This window comes from Rhopilema esculentum, chromosome 13 (assembly GCF_057945365.1).
Source record: "Rhopilema esculentum isolate cy_ngs chromosome 13, ASM5794536v1, whole genome shotgun sequence".
NCBI lineage: Eukaryota > Metazoa > Cnidaria > Scyphozoa > Rhizostomeae > Rhizostomatidae > Rhopilema > Rhopilema esculentum.
The window spans coordinates 2,829,268-2,852,741 of record NC_142827.1 but is presented as its reverse complement, the minus strand read 5'-3'; the positions used below and the strand labels follow the sequence as shown (position 1 = coordinate 2,852,741).

The 23,474-nt window shown below is 36.9% G+C and overlaps 3 protein-coding genes across 6 annotated transcripts in view; 1 reads left to right on the top strand and 2 right to left on the bottom strand.

The window, feature by feature from the left end:
- LOC135692037 (uncharacterized) overlaps positions 1 to 571 on the bottom strand; it is a 233,239-nt gene extending 232,668 nt beyond the window's left edge. Inside the window, exon 1 of one of the 4 annotated variants that reach the window (XM_089112151.1) lies at positions 452 to 571. The gene's annotated coding sequence lies outside the window, so the exon portion shown is untranslated. Of the gene's footprint in view, positions 1 to 418 lie in introns of all 4 variants that reach the window. The other 3 variants (XM_089112152.1, XM_089112153.1, XM_089112150.1) reach the window with 3 other exon arrangements.
- Positions 572 to 598: 27 nt separating this feature from the next.
- On the bottom strand, positions 599 to 23,258 carry LOC135691584 (testis-expressed protein 2). Its single transcript, XM_065209471.2, has 4 exons — positions 20,936 to 23,258; positions 16,366 to 17,840; positions 13,929 to 14,049; positions 599 to 10,403 (listed from the first exon to the last, which is right to left on the bottom strand). Exons 1-4 carry the CDS (start codon positions 22,619 to 22,621, stop codon positions 10,311 to 10,313), a joined length of 3,375 nt encoding a protein of 1,124 aa, XP_065065543.2. The 5' UTR covers positions 22,622 to 23,258; the 3' UTR covers positions 599 to 10,310.
- Positions 643 to 5,640, top strand: LOC135691585 (formylglycine-generating enzyme). Its single transcript, XM_065209472.2, has 7 exons — positions 643 to 1,080; positions 2,833 to 2,907; positions 3,465 to 3,547; positions 3,956 to 4,078; positions 4,489 to 4,717; positions 4,835 to 4,894; positions 5,440 to 5,640. The coding sequence occupies exons 1-7, from the start codon at positions 643 to 645 to the stop codon at positions 5,539 to 5,541; spliced, it is 1,110 nt and encodes a 369-aa protein (XP_065065544.2). The 3' UTR covers positions 5,542 to 5,640.
- Positions 23,259 to 23,474: the final 216 nt, after the last annotated feature.

Here is a 23,474-nt window from a genome sequence, read left to right as displayed (position 1 = left end):
GACGCCGAAATAAATTTTTACATATAAGAATGAGCGACCTATTATTAAGCAGAGTTACTTTGTTGTTTTATCTTCTATTTCACTTAATCTTTCTTGCATTCTTTAGGGCTTGTTTTTTAGGACCAAAAGAAACAAAACGCTATCAATTCAAAATAACTATGAATTTAAATAAATGGTACCAGGAATATTAAAAAGATTATTTGAATAACATGCTATGATTATTTATTGATTATGCCTTATTTATTGATTATACATTAATTTAATGTAAACAGTTTAGGGCATTTAGCTGGATAATTGCTCTTCTTCTTCTCGGTGTCCTATACAACATCCAATACAAAATATCATTTTTAGTTACGACAATTATTAAAATTCTATCTACATAATGCCCAATAATCCAACAATAATGAATTTTCTATACCTGTAACAACTTTAAACCTTCTTATCGAGTTACCTTTCAAATTGTCAGCAATTTTCCCGCCATGTTTACTTCGAACAGTCAATGTCGATGAATAGAATTGAACTCTCACCTCTCACTCAGGGACAATCTCTCAAAAGGAGGCTCGTGGCCAAGTCAAAACATTATTTTTATTTTTGCAGGTTTTCATTGTTTTAGAAATTTATTTTTCAAAAAATGTGGTGAGGATGAAGGCTAGAAATTACATCCAGCAGGGATTGCTGCTATTAGCTATTTTTGAGTTATATTACATAGCAGCTGAAGGCTCCCTGAAGACAGGATGCTGTTCACCATCTAGGCCAAAGACTCGACGAATCGATCAAGAAAAAGACACTGATCAGTTTGATCATCGTTGCAAGAAAAATGCAAAATACAAGGATAGCAGTTGTGAGATTAAAGATAAATTGCATACTCCTGATGCTTTTGGGAGTGATTTTAAGACTTTGAATAGATTTGTTCTGGTGAAAGGTGGAGATTTCGTCATTGGAACAGATAAACCATTTATTCCACAGGATGGAGAGGGTCCTGCTAGAGAAATATTTTTGGCTGATTTTTATATAAACGAGTATGAAGTTAGCAACAAAGAGTTTTTAAAGTTTGTAACAGAAGCAAACTATAGTACAGAGGTGAATGAAATCAGTGTTCCTAGTTTACATACATAGTAAAGAATCAAAAGTTTGCCTTGCAAACTATGCACTTAGGATCAAGCGCGTTCAAAAATTTGTTGCATAGGACCAGTAAACAACTACTGCTTTAAAAGAAAATTTAATCAAGTCATTTGATCTTACCCAAAATTCAACATAATGAGCATGACCATCTTGAAATGTTATTTTTCCTATGTTTATGGGTAGTGGTTATGAAGGACAGTTAGGTTTCCTCATCTGTTGTCAAATCTGAGGTGTTTTACAACTCCAAAATACAAAAGTGGGGATAGGAAATTGGTGTTCACAGGCAATTTATTGCAGGCAACTAGCAAAGTTTCCAGTCTGAAAAGTTTGCATGTTTCCAACACACCACATAATGCCCCATTACAGAATCATGGCCCTCTGACACCACAGATCTGTGGTGGACACCCTGTATAATTTCTATCCCAGCATATTATGTTTGTAAAGGTTCTATTGCCCAATGTTAAAGCATATGGCATTACAAATATATATTAAATATTTCTTTATTTTCAACATGTGTTTCAATCTAAAGCACCCAAACAGGCCTGGCCGTGAGCATTTTAGCAGGCGCACAGTACATTGCTTTCCTTGGTAAAGTCAAGCGGGCAATGTTTAGTCTCTTGAAAATTGTCAATAAAAGTATATGAATAAACAACATTCTTTACAGCTGAGTTTACCAAACAAGATGGCGATTCTCCTGAAAAAAACGTTAGCTTCATATAATCGCAAATCAACAACATTCAAAATTTGTTCCATTGATGTAGGCTTCAACAGCTGCCTTTGCACTGCCTTTGCAAAGCTCTTTAAAGAAAATAGAAGCTTTACATTTAGCGCAAAGTTTGCACCAAACAAACATCACCATCTTCTTTCCATCCATCTCCTCAATTTTTCTTCCAAGAACAGCCCCGTTGTCGTATTTTTGAAAGTTCTTAGCTCAACAGTCAACCCTTTCTGGTTACTCGCTATGTTGAAATGATTTGGGTTTCATGTTTTAGGAATATTCAATTGGCCTTCGAAATAGCATTCTGGTTGAAATAAAACCATTCAAAGGATTTTCTTGTCCATTTGGCATTTAAAAATGCTTCATTTGTTTTTCGCATGACTTGTTAAGTAGTTAATGAGTTTACAGGAGTAGATGACTTCCTGAGAGATTAAACGTTATTTCCAAGTCAAAACATAAGGGATCAAGTTCCTATCAATATTTAAGTTTTACTTCAAGAGGTGTCGAGAAATGAAAGGAAGACCAAGACAGGCAGTTAATGTGCAAACTGACATTGAGGCAAGCTATGAATAGGCATGCGCGAGCGATTGTCTGCCTCAAACGGCCAGGTCTGCCCAAACCAATCAAAAATTGAAAAGGTTTCAATATGCTGAGTTATTTTTGGATGAAATACAATCCCCTTGCCCAACACATGTCTTAGTTACATAGGAATTTTCCATTTATTATTATATTTTCATGGTTTATTCCCTTTAAAGGTTTGCTGTAGATAAAGTCCATTGCAATTCATTATTTTGAATACTTTTACTGGCAATGTACAGGTAAATTTTGAAAGTGTGACAAGATCTTGTCCATGAAAGAAAGATTCTCCGGTTTGGCCTCTAGATTGTTTCCAAAATGTGAATGTGCTTACTACTTATTAGTTTTTTTTATAGCTGCTTTTCTTGTTGGTTCATTGCAACAGCAAATGTTAAGAATCCGTTCTTGGTTTTTAGGCAGAGAGGTTTGGTCAATCTTTTGTCCCAGAATTTCTTTTAAGTGATGAAACTAAAACCAACATCTCACGAGCTGTAAGTTAGAAAGGTACTTGGTACAATATTGCTTCTAAATTCATTTTTGTAGCAATTGCTCACTTGTTACATCAGATATTTTACTACAGAAATATCCCCTCAACTATGCATCATGAAAAGTGTCTAGTCCACTTTCAATGAATATATCTTTTATTTATATTAACAGCACTAATCTTTGAATATGCACAGTGATGGTGATAACATTCAATTCTGCCTACAGTCAAACAGCTTAAAGTCAAAAATACGTTAACAGTCACATATAATTTAGACCCAAATTTGCAAAGCTATTAAATTATACCAATGTTTACAGTCACACTCTGCTTGATGTCACAGTTTTCAAACAACTTTTGGTGTGACTATAACCATGCTTTAAGTCACCATTTTAGCCATAAACAATGAACTTAACTATACATTCTTAAAGTAATGGTTCCTTATCTCTATCAGAAAGAATATCAAGAAATACAGTTTTATTTTTTGCTTTATTATGCATTTTTATTATCCAGAAATACGGTTTTATTTTTTGCATTCCACCTTTCTTTATTGTTCACAATTTTCAGGTTTACAGAGCACCCTGGTGGCTGCCTGTAGAAAAAACCTCATGGAGACATCCAGAAGGGCCAGCAACTGATATAAATGAAAGGTCTGAATATATTATGATAAACTATTTCAGTAGAATTTGTGTTTATATAAGGAAATGTGTCAAGCTAACTGATTGATCAAGGACATTAAACAGAAAACAGCACACTAGCACAACCCTCTCTAAAAGGTACACAGCCCTCTCTAAAAGATAAATGATAAAGCTAACAAAATAAATTGCTATTTCCTGATTTCTATTGCATGTGTTAAATTCAGTTTACATATTGAGAGTCATTCCATCTCAAGGTCGGTATACTTACAACTTAACTCAGGATGCAAATAATGTATATTTCTAAAGCTAACTTTGCACTCTATAATGTATTTTTAATCCCAAATATATCTATTGGATCATTTTGTACACCAGTAGGTGTAAATGAATTATGCTTAATAAAATTTGATCAAACCTCCTTAGACTGGATCACCCTGTTGTCCATGTTTCTTGGAATGATGCTGTAGAATTTTGTAAATGGAAAGGTGCCAGGTTGCCAACTGAAGCTGAATGGGAAGTTGCTGCCAGAGGAGGAAAGAAGGAAAGGTGTGTGTTTATTAAATGATTTTGATTGTTTATTTTGAATAGGAGAATAAAACAAGGCATAAACAAATATCAAAATAAACCCAGTGTCCAAAAGACTTTGACATTAATATTTATCCTTTGCTTGTTGTTTTATTTCATAATCTAATTACCATGTAAAGAAAAGCTTGAGCATTTAAATTCCCAGATCTTGTGACGTTTTTTCAAAATGTTGAAAAACGACTGAGACTGGAAAGCTTGACCTCTCTTTCCAGAGACTTGTTTTTCACCTAAGTGCATAACATTGATAAGAATAACAATTCAGTGTGGTAACTTTTCTAACCTCAAATTGTTTTTGAACCACAAATAGAAGTAAATCAACATTTAATTTTGATTTGATGATGCATAATTTATTATTGTTATACTTCCTTTAGACTCTATCCCTGGGGAAACAAATTACTGCCTCGTGATGAGCATAGACTTAATATATGGCAAGGCAAATTTCCAGACAAGAATACTCTTGAAGATGGATACCTAGGTACTGCTCCTGTCAGTTCCTATAAGCCAAATGGATATGGACTGTATAATATGGCAGGCAATGTTTGGGAATGGGTTTCTGATTGGTGGCAAATAAGACATGATGTCTCGCAGACGAAAAACCCTGTAAGTTTGTGTATTTTTCTCATAAAATTGCTGGTCTGATAAAGCCTTCTTGATACTAACATCCCAGCTTAACAAACATATCAGAAGTGCATATCAACAATATCTTTTTTCATTTAGAGTGGGCCAGAATCTGGAAAAGACAAAGTAAAGAAGGGAGGATCATTTATGTGCCATGAGGTAAATCTACGTTTTAATCATATTTTTATATTACAATAAAAATATAACTTCAGCAAGGAAGTTGTTATACATCTATTTTGAAGAATGCAGCGTGAAAAGACACTTCATAATCTGATCTCGCTACATACAACACTCTTACGATTCGTTTACTAAACTATGGAATCACCCAAAACGAGCCAAAACAACCCAAAACGAGCCAAAACAACCCATAACGAGCCAAAACAACCCATAGCGAGCCAAAACAACCTATAGCGAGCCAAAACAACCCATAACCAGCCAAAGCCAGCCAAAACCAGCCAAAACCAGCCAAAACCAGCCAAAACCAGCCAAAACTATTTTCAACTATTTTCGCGCCTCTTTCGTCCTGTGCACGGGGGCTGAGCGTGGAAAACCAAGAAAATGGAGGCGATGCTATCCACAGAGGTTAAATAAATGATTTCATATATGGTCATCCCTGGGGGTAAAATGGTGGACAAAATGGTTCAGAAAACAAACCTTTACTTTCAATCACTTGTTGCTAACCCTTGGTTTTTTTTCTCAAACAGGATTACTGCTATCGCTACAGATGCGCAGCAAGAAGCAATAATTCACCAGACAGCAGCGCTTCTAATCTTGGCTTTCGATGTGCCAAAGATGCAACACCGTAAAGACAACACAATTGACATTACAATGCAAAAAGGAGATTCTGGCGAAGAAATGTCTTAAAAACTTCGATTTTGAGAATCTGGATCACATTTTTCCTACAAGCCATTTCTTTGCAAGGCCAACCTTTTTTATAATGCAATATAGTGGGGATCTTGGCGACTTTTAAAAGCTATGGCCCACTGCTGCAATCTCATTTAGCAATCAAAATCCAAGAGTTCTGTTGAACGCATTCTGGCAATAACAGTGGCAAATATGATAACAGCAACCTTTATTGACTAACCTACTGCCCCTGGTAATTAGTGTGGTAGACGCATAGGAACTTAAACACATATTTCACCAAGGTTCCCTTTGGGTAAAATTAATGGGGTTCCTTTACTTTTTAAAGTGAATTCAACTCTATTCGTTATGCCAATGCTACAATAACACCACAATACATTAATTTTATTTTAATTTAGCAGCAAGGTCATGAGCAGGTAACATCGTTTATATTCGCAAAAATCTAGAAGTTTTCACTGTTCAAGATGGGTGTATGGTATGGGGATATATTCATTCTTAAAAAAACACACTTAATAAGAACACTGAAACCTTACGACATGAACATGAAAAGTTAGAAGAAGAAATAACAATGTGTGTTTGAAAAGTTACTTGATGTTAGCAAAACAGAACATATTTTATCGGCTAATCAACTGTGCTACTAGGATAGTAATGCAAAATTGTTGTTTAATAATCTTAGGAAGAATTGATAGTTGTAGAAAACACAGTTTCGAAATAAGGGTAACATTAAGAACACTTGAGCCTTGAATTATCCAAAATTTAGAACGTCGATCCTCGGCATAAAGTTACCGTGCCTTCTTGTTACCTGGTGGTGCTTTCTTTCTTTTGACCATTATTCCTTCCTTCCTATCTGGATGTCAGGCCCGTAGCTAAGGCGTGGCAATGCCACCCCCTGGAGCAAGAGAGTACCGGCTGATTGCCACCCCAAGAATTTTGTCTCTACGTTATTTTAATGGGGTTTTTCGCTGTTTGTATTGTATTGCCATGAAAATTTGGGCCAAGCTAATGCTGGAGGAAGGAAAATTGTTTGTTGGGATCTCTTATTAGTCACGTAAGATTGTGCCTGGCGCTCAAAAAAACTTTCACTGCCAAGCAAAAATTTGGCGCTACTTGGTCGCTTCGCCTGGAACACGGTGGTAAGGGCTTCTCTAAATCTTAAAAAAAATATGAATAACAGTTTTGGGACATTATACTGTAGACACGCGCTGGCTTAATCAGTAGTTGGCAAAATAGGAGTGTTATGTTCTGGTCTGTTAGAAAACACGTATTTCTTTATTTAGCCTACGGATTTATTGAACATTCTGGTCTGGTATTTTTTCACACTTGTTTCATCTGCAAAAGAATGGTGCATTCCCAAGTTGTACTTCGACTCTCCTCTTGTTGCACAATGATAAAAAATCTGGTGTAAATACACAGTTGACGCACGTTGCACTTATTAGAAGTGGCAAGGGGGCTACCAAAGGCAGAGCAAAGAGGTGCTGCATTGTGTTAGTAGAAAGCCCGTAACTCCGTGATTCCAATGGGTAAGAAGTGTTAGGTCTACCACATAATGTGCTGTAAAAAATAACAATCTACATTCATTGATGTTATCCTGGTGTGTGGACTGGATTCTGGTTGCACGTCGCAACTGGTCAATCAAACTGTGAAAAACATTAAGACACCCCACTGCAAACATTAACAAATAGATCGTAAACGCTGTAGGGCTTTACCAATGAATTACCAAAAAAGTGATTCGCAAAGAGTTGACTTCTCGAGGACTGTGAGATAAATGTGAGACATAAATGTGAGATAAATAGCTTGACGAACGCGAGATAAAGCGAAAGAAATCACCTCGTTGTCTTTAGAAATAACCATAACATCATAGAGCATCGTACAGCAAGCAAGCATTTAAAAGACGATCACAAATCCATTCGGCTTGACTTCGACAGGTATATTTCTCAAATTAGAGTTATTCCTTTTACGTATGTGTGTTAATATACAACTTTTTGCAGTAGTTTCAAGATACAACTGTTCTCAAGATTGTAGCCTAGCTTTCAGTATTCGCTCACAAGACAACATCCAGTGTGGTCACATCGAACAAGTTATACAGGATAGGTAGAGTCTGAGATGGCCTAAGCTGTTTAGGGAGAAAATCACTACTAGGTGATTTGGAATTTTAAAGAGGAAACACTCTTGAAGATTCTTTCAAAAGGTAGTTTATTCAATACATAGACACCCCGGTGATTCTATTATTTATCCTTTCGAAGTTTCAAGATTAGAGCCTCAGAGAGTCGAAGAAAGGAAGATGAGGGCAAAGGAATTGCGAAAGAGAAAGAGAAAGAAAGGAAAGGAAAGGAGAGACTCCCTTATAACCTGGTATCCAGGGTATAAATAGACATGTTTTTTCTACCCTCCAAAACCATGAACAATTTTCTGAGCCGACAACTGAAGTTTTTCTTTGCATAAACTGGACAGATAGCATAAAGACATTTCCTGGCCTTAGCAAACAATTCCTTACAGATAAAACAAACTGCAGCCTTGAAATGCCGGGGCCTTGCACCGTAGACTCTCTTTAGAGAAAGGAGAGTGAGTATGGCAAAAAGCATTTCATAAACCATGCTTCTTTAAGAGAGATATCACAAAACTTTATATTGGGCCTCCATGGCTATTTTGAGATTAAGGTTAGATCAAGAACCGACAAGAAATCAACTAATGTAAGAGGTTCTTAACCTCCTTTTCCGACACTAAAGAATGGCAAAACATTGAAACATGAGAAATGGGATAATGCAGAAAACATTGAATTCATGTATCACGATTAACATTACCAAAGGAGTACACATTAAGGGGTTTTGTTAATTAAGTTGAGAAAACTTTGGTTTTTTAGGGATGAAAGGAAAACAAACATTTCCTCATTTGCTAAGGGAAAGATCTATGCACCATCCCCTCCTCAGTCCCTGTCTACCCTTGTGGTCTGAGAATGACGTCACTTTGCCTAAACTTGGTCGTGGTGTCATGAAGAATTAGTTCAGTAAAAAAGATTTATGGCATTTCCTTCACATGATAAGCAAATTAGTTGCTAAAATATATTGATAATTTAATTAGGGCATCTAACAATTTTACACTGCAACGAAAATTATCAATTCTAGTTTGGGTAATCAACGTATAAACTATAATTATATATAACATTTTGAAAAGAATGCAAACATGAAAACATCTTTGTGTAAGATTCACGTCTGAAAATCAACATTTAAATAACGTTTAAGGTTCATTGAAACCAAAAATGTCACCATTAAATCATTAAATGTATCGGAGTTATTCTCAAATTATTATAAAATATAAGTCTTTTGTTTCACCAAAGATGGTGCTATATTTGGCTGATATTTCTTTCTAGTGCGTCATTATTAAACTAAAATGGTACTTTGTGGATGAAAGTACAAAAAAACAAATTTGAAAGAAAACGTTTCATGTCCCCCATTTTGTGAAGCGATTTGCACCTATTTACATAATACCCCCGCCGCCATCTCTTTCAATGCCCCTTTTCCTTGCTCCAGATCTTTAGATTGGGGGTGTTGCTAGGTCTTGACTGGGAGCCGCCCACCAGCAGGCGAATATTTAAGCTATCAATTGCAGCTTTAAATGGAGCTAAACTAACACGTCTTTTTAAAAAAACACAACAGACAGGGAAAGGGACACGTAATGTTTGAGTATCTGCGCCTCTCAGATAAACTTTTCTAAACGATTGATGGAAGGGGCAAGAAAGCTGAGAAAAGTTGCTTTAACTCTGTGTTCTTAGCTAATCTTTGAGTGGCCTTTTGCTCTTTATTTTTCTAGAGCAAGAAATCTTGAACAAATCAAGGATTTTCAATATATCTAAAAAAAATTCATTTTCGGGTCAAATAATGACACAAAAATATTTCCCTGGGACAATCAGAAAAAAGGAAACCAGATACAAGTGTCCTAAGATATTTAGAAAGAACCTATGTATATTTTTGTGTTTATTTAGAATCTTCCTTATGTGGTTTGGAATTTCACGAAGAGGATGATAGTTCAAGCTGCAACCTAAGGTTACAAGTAACAAAATATAGATGTAATTGGTACACATTTGCATAATTTAGCTATTAATGTAATATTCACAAGACGCAAAACATTAAAATTTAATATTAACAATTCATACAGCATTTGCTAACAACAAAATGTTAATCAAAAAAACTCAAGTCAAAAATCAAAATAAAAAAAACATATAACAGTATAATATCATCTGATTAAAGCTTTCAAAATGCCTTATTATTTTACAGTAATGATTCTTGATATACTCCCATCTAGCTGCAAGGGGCGATTGCCCTTTCAGCTCCAATAAAATTTCCGTAGTTTTCAACAATATGATATTTTCCTACCCTTATGTAAGCAAAGGCTTGCCCCACAGCTAATTTTTCTTCGAAAAGGCTATGTGTACCTTTGCTAAACGAAAAAAAGCTCCGATTAAAAATTATCTTATGAAAGAAGGCTGATGACGTATATTTATGAAAACCTAGCAACTTTCGGGTTCATGTCAAACCTCGAACTTTTAAACAATCATTCGAATTGCAAAACGTACATATTAGACACGCTGTCTTTGCAAGGAGTCTAACCACTATATATTTGGAGTACAGATAGATATACTGCTCTGCAGAAAACTTGCAGATTGCATTCAATGTTTAAAACATCCAGTTAGGAATTATAAAACACAGTTTAAATACCTTTATGATAAAGGTCTTTCAGGGTAAAGCTCTTCTAGGCGTGAATACATCAGTTTTACTGAAATGTCCTGCATGCTTGGCAACACAAATAATTTCTGTAAACACAAATACATTTATTCGTTACAAAGAAACATTAAATAGACATCAGTAAAAGTATTTACATACATCTTATGCTGATCTATGCATCTAAACATAAATATATAAAGTTATAACATACAAATGTTTTTGTAATAATAAGGATGGAATATTCTAAGCTAGGAAGTCTATATACCCAATGATAGATCGAAATCAGCCAATCAGAAAACACGAGCACGGCACATCATGATTTCTATTGGTTTATTTCGATCAACAACTTGGTATACATCCTTCCTAGCTTAAAATTGTTGTATATGCTCTGAAGAGTATAAGACGACAATACAGCTTGTCTTTACTACCAACAAACCATTATGATTCAAAACTATCTGTATAAAATGCAAAGGCTAATTTCACTAAGAAAGCACAAGAAAATGTTTTTGTGCATAATATTTGTCACTCTTACCCCCATTTCAGTGTATGATACTAATTAAGGACCAAAAATGACAAAAAAATCCGGGTAAAATATTCCAGCAGAAAATGAATCTATTTTCCTTCATAACTTGTACTAAGTTAATTGCTGCTCTAAGTCATGACAAAGATGTGAACTGATCGAAAAAACATAGCGAAGTAATGGTGGGTTTTTTATTTCGAAACATTTTTGTAAAGTTCAATGACAAAAACAGTTTTTTCTTCTACAATATTCTAGCATATAGACAAATTCCAAAATTCAGTCACACTTGATTTATAATAGGGACTTTTACCAGGCGCGCAACTACGGGGGGGGTCCTAGGGGTCCAGACCCCTGCCCTTTTTCTCAAAAGGGGAAAAGAGCGTTTGTTTGACTGCGACCAAAAGCCAGGTGTCTATTTTCGGTATGTGGATGACACATATACTATTTTCAAAACAGAGGCTGAGTGTGATATTTTCCTAAAACGCCTTAATGGTCTTCACACAGCCCTACATTTTACATTTGAAAAGGAAGAAAATAACTCCTTGCCATTTCTTGATGTTTTGGTTGAAAAATCTGACACTGGATTTCTCACCAGTGTATACCGTAAACCCACATTTTCGGGGTTATACACTCGATGGAGTTCGTTTTGCCCAAAACAAAGAAAAATCAGCCTCATCAAAACGCTCACACATAGGGCACTGATGATTTGTTCCAAGTCTAAACTCGACTCGGAACTTGAAAAACTAACTAAGATTTTTCTGGAGAACGGCTATCCAGAACATGTTATTTCAGTTTACATTAAGGAGAAGATAGGAAATTTCTCGGCTGACGTAAAATTTGGTCCTCAAAAGTGCCCGGTCTATCTAAAACTACCCTGGATCGGTAACAGCTCCCTACGTTTTGAAAGCCAAATAAAACAGGCCATAACAAATTGTTTCTTCGCGGTTAACCCACGTGTTGTTTACAGTACAAAAAAGGCCCTTCCGTCCATTCAAAAGGACTGCGTTCCTGCCACAAAAAAAAGTTCTGTTGTGTATGAATTCACGTGCCAGTGTGATTCTGGCTACGTAGGACGCACCACCCAAAGATTGGAGGATAGGATAAAACAACACGTTCCATCTAATATTAGAAACAAAACACATCCCCAAAGAGAACAGCCACCTCGGTCTTGCAAATCCAAAATTACTAATAAGACCTGCGATTCTGCTATCGGGCAGCATTTGCTAGAAAACCCAGTTTGTGCAAAAAACTATAATGGCGACATGTTTCGGATTATTGGTAAAGCCCGATCGTCGTTCCACCTAGCAGTTTTAGAATCTATCTACATAAGCACGAAAAAACCGCTACTGTGTAGACAAAAGGAGTTCGTTTTCACCTTAGGACTCCATTGGTAACATTCTAATAGGCAAGCGGCACTGATTGGTCAACCTTTACAGTCATGTGCTCGTGTTTCTGATTGGCCTATTTCGATCCACAACTGGGTATATATATTTCTTAGCGTAGAGTTTTCGATCTATGTTCTGACGTTTTAAACTCTGAAGAGTGTCAGACGAAAAGCTTTAGTTTACTAAATGTTTGCTTTTTTCAAAGCTATTTACAAGTTTTGTACCACCAAAAGATTGTTTAAAAGGGGAAAAGTGCCCTTTTTCTTGGAAAATTGCTTGAATATTTTGATTATTACGCTAAAATGGTTGGTCATACAGTAAATGACACACTACGGAGATGTAATGGACCTCGCAGGAATACAGATAAATTATTTAGTCAATTTTTCACGTACTTGTTGGGTCGAACGTCATCATATTGCAGTAATAGAGTCTATCTTCAAGCCCCAACTCTACAGCGTGTTTTATGATGCGTCACGCACTGGCTTTGAAGAAGAATGGTTCTGGGACTCAAAAACCAAAATAAAGGCACAAGATTTTGAACGGCACAAGATTTTGAACGACCTCTGGTAAGAGCTTGTAAGAGCTTGTTGGGTCGACCAAGACATTTTTCAAGCCTGTCACATAGTTGACAGGGTCATAGAAGACCTTTGCATGAAACGAGCGAATGCAGAGAAATATTCGCGGACTGGTATTAGAAAGCAGTAAAGATGGCACAAAAAGTTGATGTTCAGCTGTTCCGTTCCTTGTCAGTATTACAAATCAGCTGAAAGCAAGACTTGGAGACAGAAACCAGCTGAAGGCAAGGCTCGTGGAACTGTTCAACCTACTCCCACTGTAGTGCGAAGCAAAGAATTCAATAATAATATTTCAAAGAGCAAAATGTCTTCGGATATGGAAGATGATGGGCTGCTATTCAAAAGTGAGCTGGCGCTGGGAAAAGGAGATGACAGCAGGGTCGCCGAGAGGGGGACAAAGGGGCAAACTGCCCTAGGGCCTCGAGGTCTAGGGAGCCTCACAAAGCAATGAATTCCGTTTTTAAATGGAATTTATTAAAAGTAACAAAATTACAATTAAAAAGTAAAACATCTTAAACGAATTAGTGAATTTAAGCTATTTGCAAGGGTGTGGTGGCAAAATTTTTGCTCGCTTCGCTCGCAAGAGGCATTGTTTTTTCCATTTCCCCCCTCCCTCCGACCTCCTAAACTTCTCGGCGGCACTGTACGGCAGACAGAAAGAAGTCATATGCATAGTTAAAATTAAAAAGAAAAAATAAATCACACCTCACCACAAAATAAACCGAACACCACAACTTTTCTCTATTGATCAGTTTCCCTTGTCTGGCGTACAATATTTACAGATTTACTAACTGTTCATATTTTCGCCGTACCTAAACAAATGCCCCGGTGGACCTTTAATGAAATTTAATTAGTGCCCTTTTTGTGTCTTGGACCCCTGCCCTCTGAAATTTCTGGTTGCGCGCCTGTTTACGCACTATTTTGTACGAGCAAAAGTCTTGTTGATTGCATTTAATCTTTTGCATTCCTTGCATCCTTGTACCTGTGCAATATATTTTTGAAACGAAAATCTGCACAAAAGAGCGTTTTACATGAAACAATAGAGCCTTGGCTGATATATGTTGGCGAAAGAATGGCACATTTATTGAACCAATTCGTTGACAAGGCAAAGTATATGATACTGTAAACACAAACCTTGAATTCATCTTTAAGCTTTCTCTCAATCCAGTCTGTTAAATATGTTAAACGCACATGACGGTCTCCCAATTTTGGATGGGCAGTAAGTAGAACAGCCGGGGTGCCACGGAAACCAAACCTAGAAAACAAAGCATTACCTAATCACATCACATACCATGATATCCAACCAAAATTGTTCTCAAAAAATTACTTGGCTGCACAGATACTGTTCTTAAGTTTGGAATAGACCAGAAGGGTCTGAAACAGAACAGGGGGTTCAGGATAAATGAGGTGGGTGGAAAATGAACTAAATTTTGATAAACGGAGGCAAAAAGTCAAGAAAAAACGGGGATGATGGAGAATTTTCAAAATAATCATACAAGGAGTGGATGTGTAGCAGTCCCTTTGAATTGGAAACAGAAGGTATAAACATAGGATGCTAGTTTCTTAAATCTTTAAGTTAAAATAGAATTTAAAACAAAACAATACAACAGAAATAATCAGTTCTTAGTAACACTTTCTCGATTTTTTTGTACACGACACTCGAAAATAATAAACAATAACAAATGGAATAAGGATGTTCTGTGTTTATATTTTTTTAAAATACAAAAAAGCGGGATGAGACGTTTTTTCCTGATTCGAGAGTTGATCGGCTGAATATTGCAGTTTAGATTATCAGGTTAAAGAAGGGGAAAGTGGTACAGTGTAAAAGGGCTTGACAATAGTGCCGTAAAATGCGATTCTGAACCAGGTTCGACCCCCCGACTGGGACACACGCTTACTGACTATCCAGCAGTACGTGGGTCCTTGGTAGTGTTATGTTGTTAAAAAGGGCCTAATCATGTGCGCACATCTAATACGTTTGACTCCATGGCCTCGTGCTCTGCAACTAACTCTAAGTACCGTTACGTCATAATATGTTAATTTATTCAAAACATTACAGGTAGCCACAATGAATTTTCGGGGTACTGAGGAAGAAACTTGCTATTCTTGGCACACCAAGTGTCTTCCCTAACGCTATTTCTAGCTCTAGTTCATTGTCAAAAAGGGAAAAGTTGTACAATTTGTGTTGTACAATTTCAGCCAAATCAAGGTTATTTCTTTTATCATGCAGCGGATACCTTTAGTAAAATAAATTTTTACTTAAACGATCAAACTGTAAGGCAAGCAATCGCACCTGCAGAGAATCTACATCTTTCTTAATCAAATAAAGGCTGTTTTAAAAAAATATTTAAAAATTCATGCCAAAATCTAAAAGAAAGCAAAAAATATTTAGCAAAAGGATTATATTATTTAGAACAAATTAAATTTCAAGCTCAAGATTCGACTACTCGTCGCTCTAATTTCCTGTGGTTTAATTTCGAACTAAATTGGGAGGCAAATTTTCAACGGAAACTTTTAGCTGGTAGTAATAAAGGAAATTAAAGGGCATGAGAATACGCACAATTGAGGCTGCAAATTTCGCGGATCCACAATTAAGGCCGCTACTATTGGGGACCGGCCACCTATCTAACATACTTAATCATATGTTTTTTTTACATATTTCGAATGCAAAGTTTTTGTCTCGAATTGCATGGCCAGTGTATCTTAGCTTACCCGTTACCTTTGCTTGCAAACTTACTGCAATGGAAAGCGCGGGCTGTAAGGGCCCTCAATTTCTATTTCCTTGCTATACTCAGTCGGCATTTGTTACCTGCTGGCGCGTTCAAGCAACTTTACATTGCCACTGTTGGCAGAAACCTGGCAATAAAATATCCGTTATCCACTGTGAACATTCAAACAAAATCAAACGATGATTACACATAAATTCTGTCCCTTTTCTTGAAAAACAATCGCCTCCTTTCCCTTCTATTAAACTAATGATATTTTCAGTTTCGTTCCCGTGTCCATTCAAGAAAGAGATTTTTTGAGTATAGTTCAAAACCGCTTCTTGCTAGTTTTGCAAACCTTCTGGTATTTTCATTCTAAAAAAACTTAAACAGACGAACAATGTTTAGGGCGGAATAGAAATTCGATATCTTCAAATTAATGAAAAAATTAAGACTTTGGGTTCAATGTCACCTCTCTTTGAAAGGAACTGTCAAATATACACAAATTGTTTCATGTTTAACAAGAAATTTTTTCTGTAGTAACCCGCCACATATAAACATATTTTGAAGATTCACAAAGTGACATTGGAAAGTAAAATCCGCAACACTATGGCAGGGACCTTGGAACCTGGGGTACCAGGGCCATGCACCTTCAACCTGCCGGAAAATGCCCCTTTTCTAAGCAGTTTCACTTTTCCTATCATTGCCCCTCCTACCGGTGCCCCCTCCTACCGGTGCCCCCTCCTACCAGTGCTCCTTCCTACTCTACTCGTGTACCTCGAGATCCCACATGCCCCCGACCTCTCTGAAAGTATAACTTTAGGTGCATGGAACTGCATTACCATACTTAGCAAAAAATTACTCACCATAACCTATTTGTGGGTGGCGGTGAAATATTAACAGCCAGTGTCCCCTTCAGGCTCTGCACAGTAACTTTTAGAATAATAGGCATTTTCCTGAACTTCTCGTACGCTTTCTCGTAAGCCTTTTTAGCAAAGTCAGTTTCAGCTACCCTCTTCGCGATTTTTGATCTGGCCAGCCAACCAACAATGCCTGCGACCCGTTTTCCTGTTTTGCTTTCTAAGAATGCTTTTGTCCTTGGATCCGAAATCATCGGGTCATCTGCAAGCGCCGCACCAAGATCCACTTCGTCTACTTCTACATTATCAATTGCCTCTAAAATCATCTCTGGTAGCTGCTCTTGCAAAACTGAATCCCCGTCGAAATCTGTACTATCCCCTTCAGTAACAACACCGTTGTCTGTCAGTTCCCCACTATTCTTTTCGCGCGTAACCTTCATTTTAACATCCGCATGCGCGCTTTCCTGAGCCTGGGTTTGTTGCTTCACAATCTTGGTAAGCAAAGCGACGTAATAATCAACATTCAACTGTGTCTCAAGGGTTAGCGTGAACTCCCCTTGGTAAGTAACCTGTAGGTCAGTCCACACTCCGTACTCGTCTAACTCGGGCAGCGATCCTTTGTGAATCACAGGCAGCGTATGGCCTAGGTGCAAATCTTTCACGTATATTTCCTTTATGATCGGAGGCGTGTTCAGTTTATTCAGACGACTTTGAATTTTGACCCAGACTTTCCGCTTCCAGTATGGCTCGTGCCATACATCCCAAAATGCGCGTCCTAAAAGTACATTCAGCCATGCAGAATGCGGCTCTAATCTTTTCCCGTTTACGACACGTGTTGTAATCTTTTCACTCTCGCGGATACATTCTACCATATAATGCGGATAAGAATCTGCCGGGCGACTAGATAGGTTCCCTTTCTTCACGTCGCTTAGCGTTATTTGATGTTTTAATGGTTTATTGCATAGCTGCATACGGTAATACCAATCCTCTTTCTCGCGCGCGGTATTAGGGAATACGTGAAACTGTTCGTCGGTTGTACTTGTTGTCCAATCATCAGCAGAGCAATCAAAATACTCTTCGAAATTTGAAGTGAGCTCCTCGAACGGAATGTCGATGTCTCTAACGTGCATTGCACCGGGCGGAATATCGATTCTAATAGGATATTTTCGATTCCAGATCCGCCTCATTGGCAAATCTAGCGGTTGCAACGATAACTGACACTTAGATAACGAGATCTTGTGCTCCTTTTCGAACACAAACGCGGGCTGTTGATTTTCCACAAGTTCTTGCTTTTTGTTTCGGCGCGTGCGTAATCCGCGCTTAACTTTCTTCAGCTTCTGTGGTGTCACTGGTTTGTTTTCGACCTGCGGCTTGCAAAATAAGATAAACAAAGTCTCGCCTTTCAAAACTGCAAAGACGTCTTTCGTTATGTCCAGGGTGAAAACTCGAGGGTCGTAGTCCAGCAAAAAATGAACCCATCCCTAAGAATTGAGAAAAACAGCAATATAATTTCACCTGAAACCTGAAAATCTCAACTTATACAGGAAAAAATTGCACTAACTGGCCACTACCAGAATTTGAAATGACGATTGGGATTTAACGGGAAGATTTCCACGGCAATGGAGGACTTAAAAACCACTCCCAAGCAGCTCAATTGTGATAAAAATTATACTGAAGATGAAAGTAACCATGTCTGTTGCACAAAGCTACCTGCCATGTTACTAATGACGATTGTTATAATGTACTTATTTACTGTACTGACATGCCACTTATTGGATTGAATTGAATTATAAGTAAGTTGTTTATGTGTTCTGTTACAGTTGAGTCGAAAGTATAAAGAGAGTCTTTTATTTTGCATCCTCCTGCAGTAATCTATTACAACGATTAAGTACAGTAAAACCAAAAGCAAACCAACATCTTCATCTTTCATAAATCAATGTTCTACAGAAGGCAGGAAAAAGCTTGTCCTTCAGTAATGACTTATTACAAGCTCGAGCCAATCTTGACCGTTTGATATGGATTATCTAACATGCAGTTCTGCTAAATTGTCTGTCCATAAAAAATGACAGCACAAATTTATAACTGTCGTGTTCTGCACACCAAAGGATAACTAAATTTTCCCTATGTATTTTCTTGTGGTTTATTAATCTAGAGTTGTAGCTAAGGAGAGAAACGTTCTGTTTGCAGGTTGCTAGCCTTTTGAACCCCTAAATTCAATTTTATTTGCTTGAAAAGCTAGATAGAACAATGACTTTGAGGAATAATCAGGACCAGATGTCATGATTCCCTTACATTGTGGGTAAGCCTTATTAAGTTGGGAAAGCTGGTTGCCACGTTTCATAACAAAGTGCTATGAGCTTTGTAAGGAGACATACGGTTTGGCGAATTTATCATATGTTTTGACAAGGTTCTTTCCTATGCAGCGCAACAAGCACCTGCTTTTTCCATATACAGGTCGAAACAACTTGCCTAAAATTGGTTGCCTTCCAGTTTTTAAAACATTTTGACTCTTAAAAAGGAAAAAGGAGGCCAAAAATACACATTTACATACAGGGGCGGATTTAAGCAACAACGATTGGGAGGTGTTAGACACTAACTTTGGTGCCATACCCTTCAGGTCACCGGTAAATGGTGGGAACGCCCATTTTTAAAATTTGGTTTTCAACTTTAAGGTGAAGATGATAAAAAGCAGTGGCGTAGCCAGGGTTTGAAGACCGATGGGGCAAAAAAGAGAAAATGTTTGCTGACCAGACCCTTAGAATTTGGGAAAACACCCATCTTAGAAATGCGTTTGGAAAAGCTATGGCATTTTTACGTGGCAATTTCCCTTTAAACAATGTCATATGTGGCGTTTTGTGGCTGACCATATTCTACAACTGTCTATTTCCTTCACCATTCCACTAACGATATCCTGAATTGTGTAAGGCGAGGAAGAACTACGTGTAACAGGTGATTTTCCAAAGTTGTTATCAAATATCTAAAAAAAAGAAAACAGTATTCAAAAGTTTTAAACCAAGTCCGTTCTCCTTGGAGCAAAATCCACGAGAAGCATTTCAGTATCCAGTTTTTTAAGGATTGGATTGCTTTAGCATTATAGTTTCTATTTTATCAGGAATGTCTCAAGGATGTGAAGGACTTCTATACAAATCCCAAAACGAAGGGAAAGTGTTGAACATTCTGTAGAGATATAGAGGAGGATCTTCTGCGAGTTACTCGAGCATAGAGGAGGGTCTCCTGCGAGTTACTCGAGCATAGAGGAGGGTCTCCTGCGAGTGACTCGAGCATTTTAAGACTATGCCCTTGAAATTAGTTTAAAATACATTTCAGAATATTCTTCTTCCCCCCCCCCCTATGCTACTGACAAGAATATAGATGCTGATAGGAAAAAATAAAGTAAAATCTTGGCGTTACTTTGTTACTACTGACTACCAACGACTGACTGATGTGAATAAAACCAATTTGCTTTGAAAAAGTATCGATGACAGCAAAGATTAGCTCTGAAATTCTAATGCCTTTCCCTACAGACAGTACACTTCATGCTCTCAGAAGTAAAAACAGCTAAAGAGCTTTCACTTTGGTTTGTTTAATTTCATTTCTTGAATTCACAACAACGCGAAAACACATCACAGGAAAACAGTGGAGTTTACACAGACATATAAATTGCCTTGTTGCAGGTGGCAGCATAAGCAAGAGTCTGTAAACATGTTTTTTTACATTTTGTTTGTCTACCTGGTGATTTGTTTGTTAAATTGGTGGCATATTTGCTTGTGTGAACATTTTATGATCTAATTAAAAGTCATCATTATTACAAAAAAGTAATTAACAAATGAATTAAAATCTTTTCAGAAAAATTTGCGTCTACCTTAGTTTTCTTTAAGCTTTCATTAAGGAGACATCCTGTTTTTAATATATTTCATTTTGTTTATATTCATCACTTTCTTGTTTACCTGCTCAATAGTCTGCATTTATTCAGCTTTTTATATCTTAACCAGCAAAATATATTTTCTCCCATACATAGCTGTCCTTAATGAATGGAAAGAGTAACAAAAAGACATAAAATGTTATATTTGCAAAAACTTGAACACTTGATAATAACTACCAAACTAAAACTAAAAAACATAACATAAAACTTTTCATTATAACTTGAAATTAAGGTAACTTCTAGAAGGAAAAAAAGCTAATTTTAAAATGATGTGTATAGCTTAGCCTTTTATCAAATGAATTGATAACAGACCACAAACATCATTTTTTAAATTTGCTCTTATTTTCCTCATATGTACAATTGTACCTTAATTTCAAATTATATTGTCACATTATAATGTGCGACACACAAGCTAGTATATTTAATATAGAAATTTTAATGCTGCAAAAAGTCTATAAAACTTGCAAGTTTTGAATATAGGCTTCTAACTGAAAAAACTTAAAAATGAAATTGAAGGTATTTCATTTTCGGAAAGTGTTTCCATCTCTCATCATTTTTTTAAGGTCATAAGATGCTAACAGAGAGTAAAAATTCATTTATGGAAATAAAGAAATTTGAAGATTGAAAATGAATAAATATGGAAGAAAATGTTACCTTGATATCCCTTGGTTTTCTTAAATTATCAGGATCCACAGTTCGAATTGGCTTCTTTTCTGAAGAAGAAATGTCTTGCTCTCTCAGATATTTCTTAAGCTCTTGTTTGTATTGCTCAAATGACTTTCCTGATGGGCAAAACAACCAAATAACCAGACAACCAACAAGATACATTATTAGTGACCCAAAAACAAAACCACTTATGAATGTGTTCAATGGGATGATGTAAAATGCATATAAAATGACAGCAAGACTCCATAACCAGAAGAAAGAGAGTCCAGCATGCTGCTTATTGGTAGAGTGGGTTGGGCTACCATTTTCTGGAAGAGAAAATTGAGTATTCTCCTCATCATCATCATCTGATACTGGGCTTTCAAACCTGCTCAGCACTGGTGATGTTGAAAGACTATCTGCATTTTGCAGGTCATTCTGTCGTGGCCCTTGTGCACCATGCTCCTGGGAATGCAGAAGCTCTGAAAAAGATAGTTTGCTGGCAAATTTAAACTTTCGTTTGGTCTGAGTTTGGGCTGCACTGTTATTTCCATGTTTTTCGTCTTTGATGTGTTGAGAGATTGGGATATGTGTAAGGTCTGTTGTTATAGGCCTTGGGGTCAAAAATCCTTTTAATTTTGACTTTGCTGAATTCTTTTTTGCTGAACCACTTGTGTTTTGGGGTATCATTTGTGGAGATGCTGGCCTGTCTTCTGATGGCAGAGCACTTTGACACTCATCTTTACTAAAAGCAACAATCATCTGTCTAGTAATACTTTTATTTATGCTTTCATGAATGTCAACAAATTTTTCCTTTTCCACATCAGATGTTTCATTAACATTACCATCATTAGGTTCAAATCCAAAAGTTACAGCACCCTGGCCACTGCATTCTTCCTCAACATTTTCATCTCCTTCTGTTTTCTGTTTCAAAGTATAGTGCTCACTAATATTCTGTGATAATGACCCAGTTTTTGGCTTAGGACTCTGCCTTTCTAGAGGCTTGCTTCCAGAATCATCTACATTAGCAGATGCATCAGCGGTTACAGAACTACTTGCATAAGTTTTCCCTTTTGATATCAAACTGGATACCTGGTCTCTTATCCAGCCTGATGCTCTTGGTTGCTTTTTATCCTTGCCCCCATCTTTTATTTCCACAGTTGGTGCATCGACTATTTGCATTTCTTTGATGTTAGAAGAACAAGTACCAACCTCTTCAGCATTTGATTTACCGCTATTCAATTTTGCATCATTTTCTAAGTGCATTCCAGCATCGTCTTCCACAAGCTTTGTTTCGTCATCTGCTTTCTTAATTTCTGACTTTTCTGCCTCCTCTTGCTTGCCTTTCCGTCCCCAAAAATTACTAACTTTGTCCTTCATCCAGTTGGTCTTCGATGATATTTCGGGGACTTTCGCACCAGCCTTCAAAGTGTTTTTCAAGCAGTCCATGTTCTTCTTGCCATCTAAACCATCGAGATTCTCCGCACTGCTATCTTTGTTTTCCGACTGCAAAACAGCCGCCTGACTTTCAACTGCATCTTCGAGTGAGCTTTCAAATTCGTAACCAAGATCTTCGTCGCTTGATTTCGTAAAGGAAGCGGCCAGAGTTTTTGATTTGAATTCCATAGAAAGGCCTGATCTCTTCCACGGTGGCTTTTGCCTATCACCTGCGCCTTTTTTATTGTTTCGCTCCATATGGACATCTTTACATTGTTTCACCAATGAGATTGAAGATATTATTTATAGAAGGGCTGAACATTTCCCTCATATCGCTAGTCATTAGTTTCGTGGTCAGGAAATCTAAACTCTTGTCTTGTACTTTATTCATTATTTCATAGCGCCTTTAAACTTTTACCATTACCACGAGCTGCTTTTCAAAAAAAAAGTAGTCTGGATTATTTCAGAATAGTTCACCAGGCACCATAAATATAAGCAATTCTCTCGACGTCCAGTGTACGTCCAATTTAGTTTCTCTTCCTCACGTTTGTTATGGCCTAGACGCGGACCTTCCTGTTTACTGCGTGGCTCCTTCACAACAACAATATTGCGTCACACCTCGCAAACATAGCGGTACAGTAAACGCCAATAAACGTTAGGCCTAAAATTACATTATTTGTGGGTTGTAAGTCGGACAATTTACTAAAACTTAAATCGAACCATATTTCAAGTTTAATTCGTAGATAAGTGGATTTGCAGATGACAAGAATACACTCAAATGGTCACCGAAACCGATATTAGTAAACATGCAAACCAACACCTTTCACCCAAGATAGAATACGCAATACATAATATTCATTTTTGAGTCGTTTGTAAGGCAAAAAGCTAAATAATTCTAACAAACTACAGGTTCCTCTTTTGATCCTTGAATTAAAACAAGTTTTGATGGAGGTCTCTGTACTTTAGGCTAGGGAAAAGATTTTCTTCCTTTAACATAGAAATTGAGTGTCCTTACAAATTTCATTCTTAATTATTTATGTCCTCAAACAGAGAATAAGACAATGTGATTGTACCAAAAGCACTTGAAATTTTCTATCCTATACAACAGGTA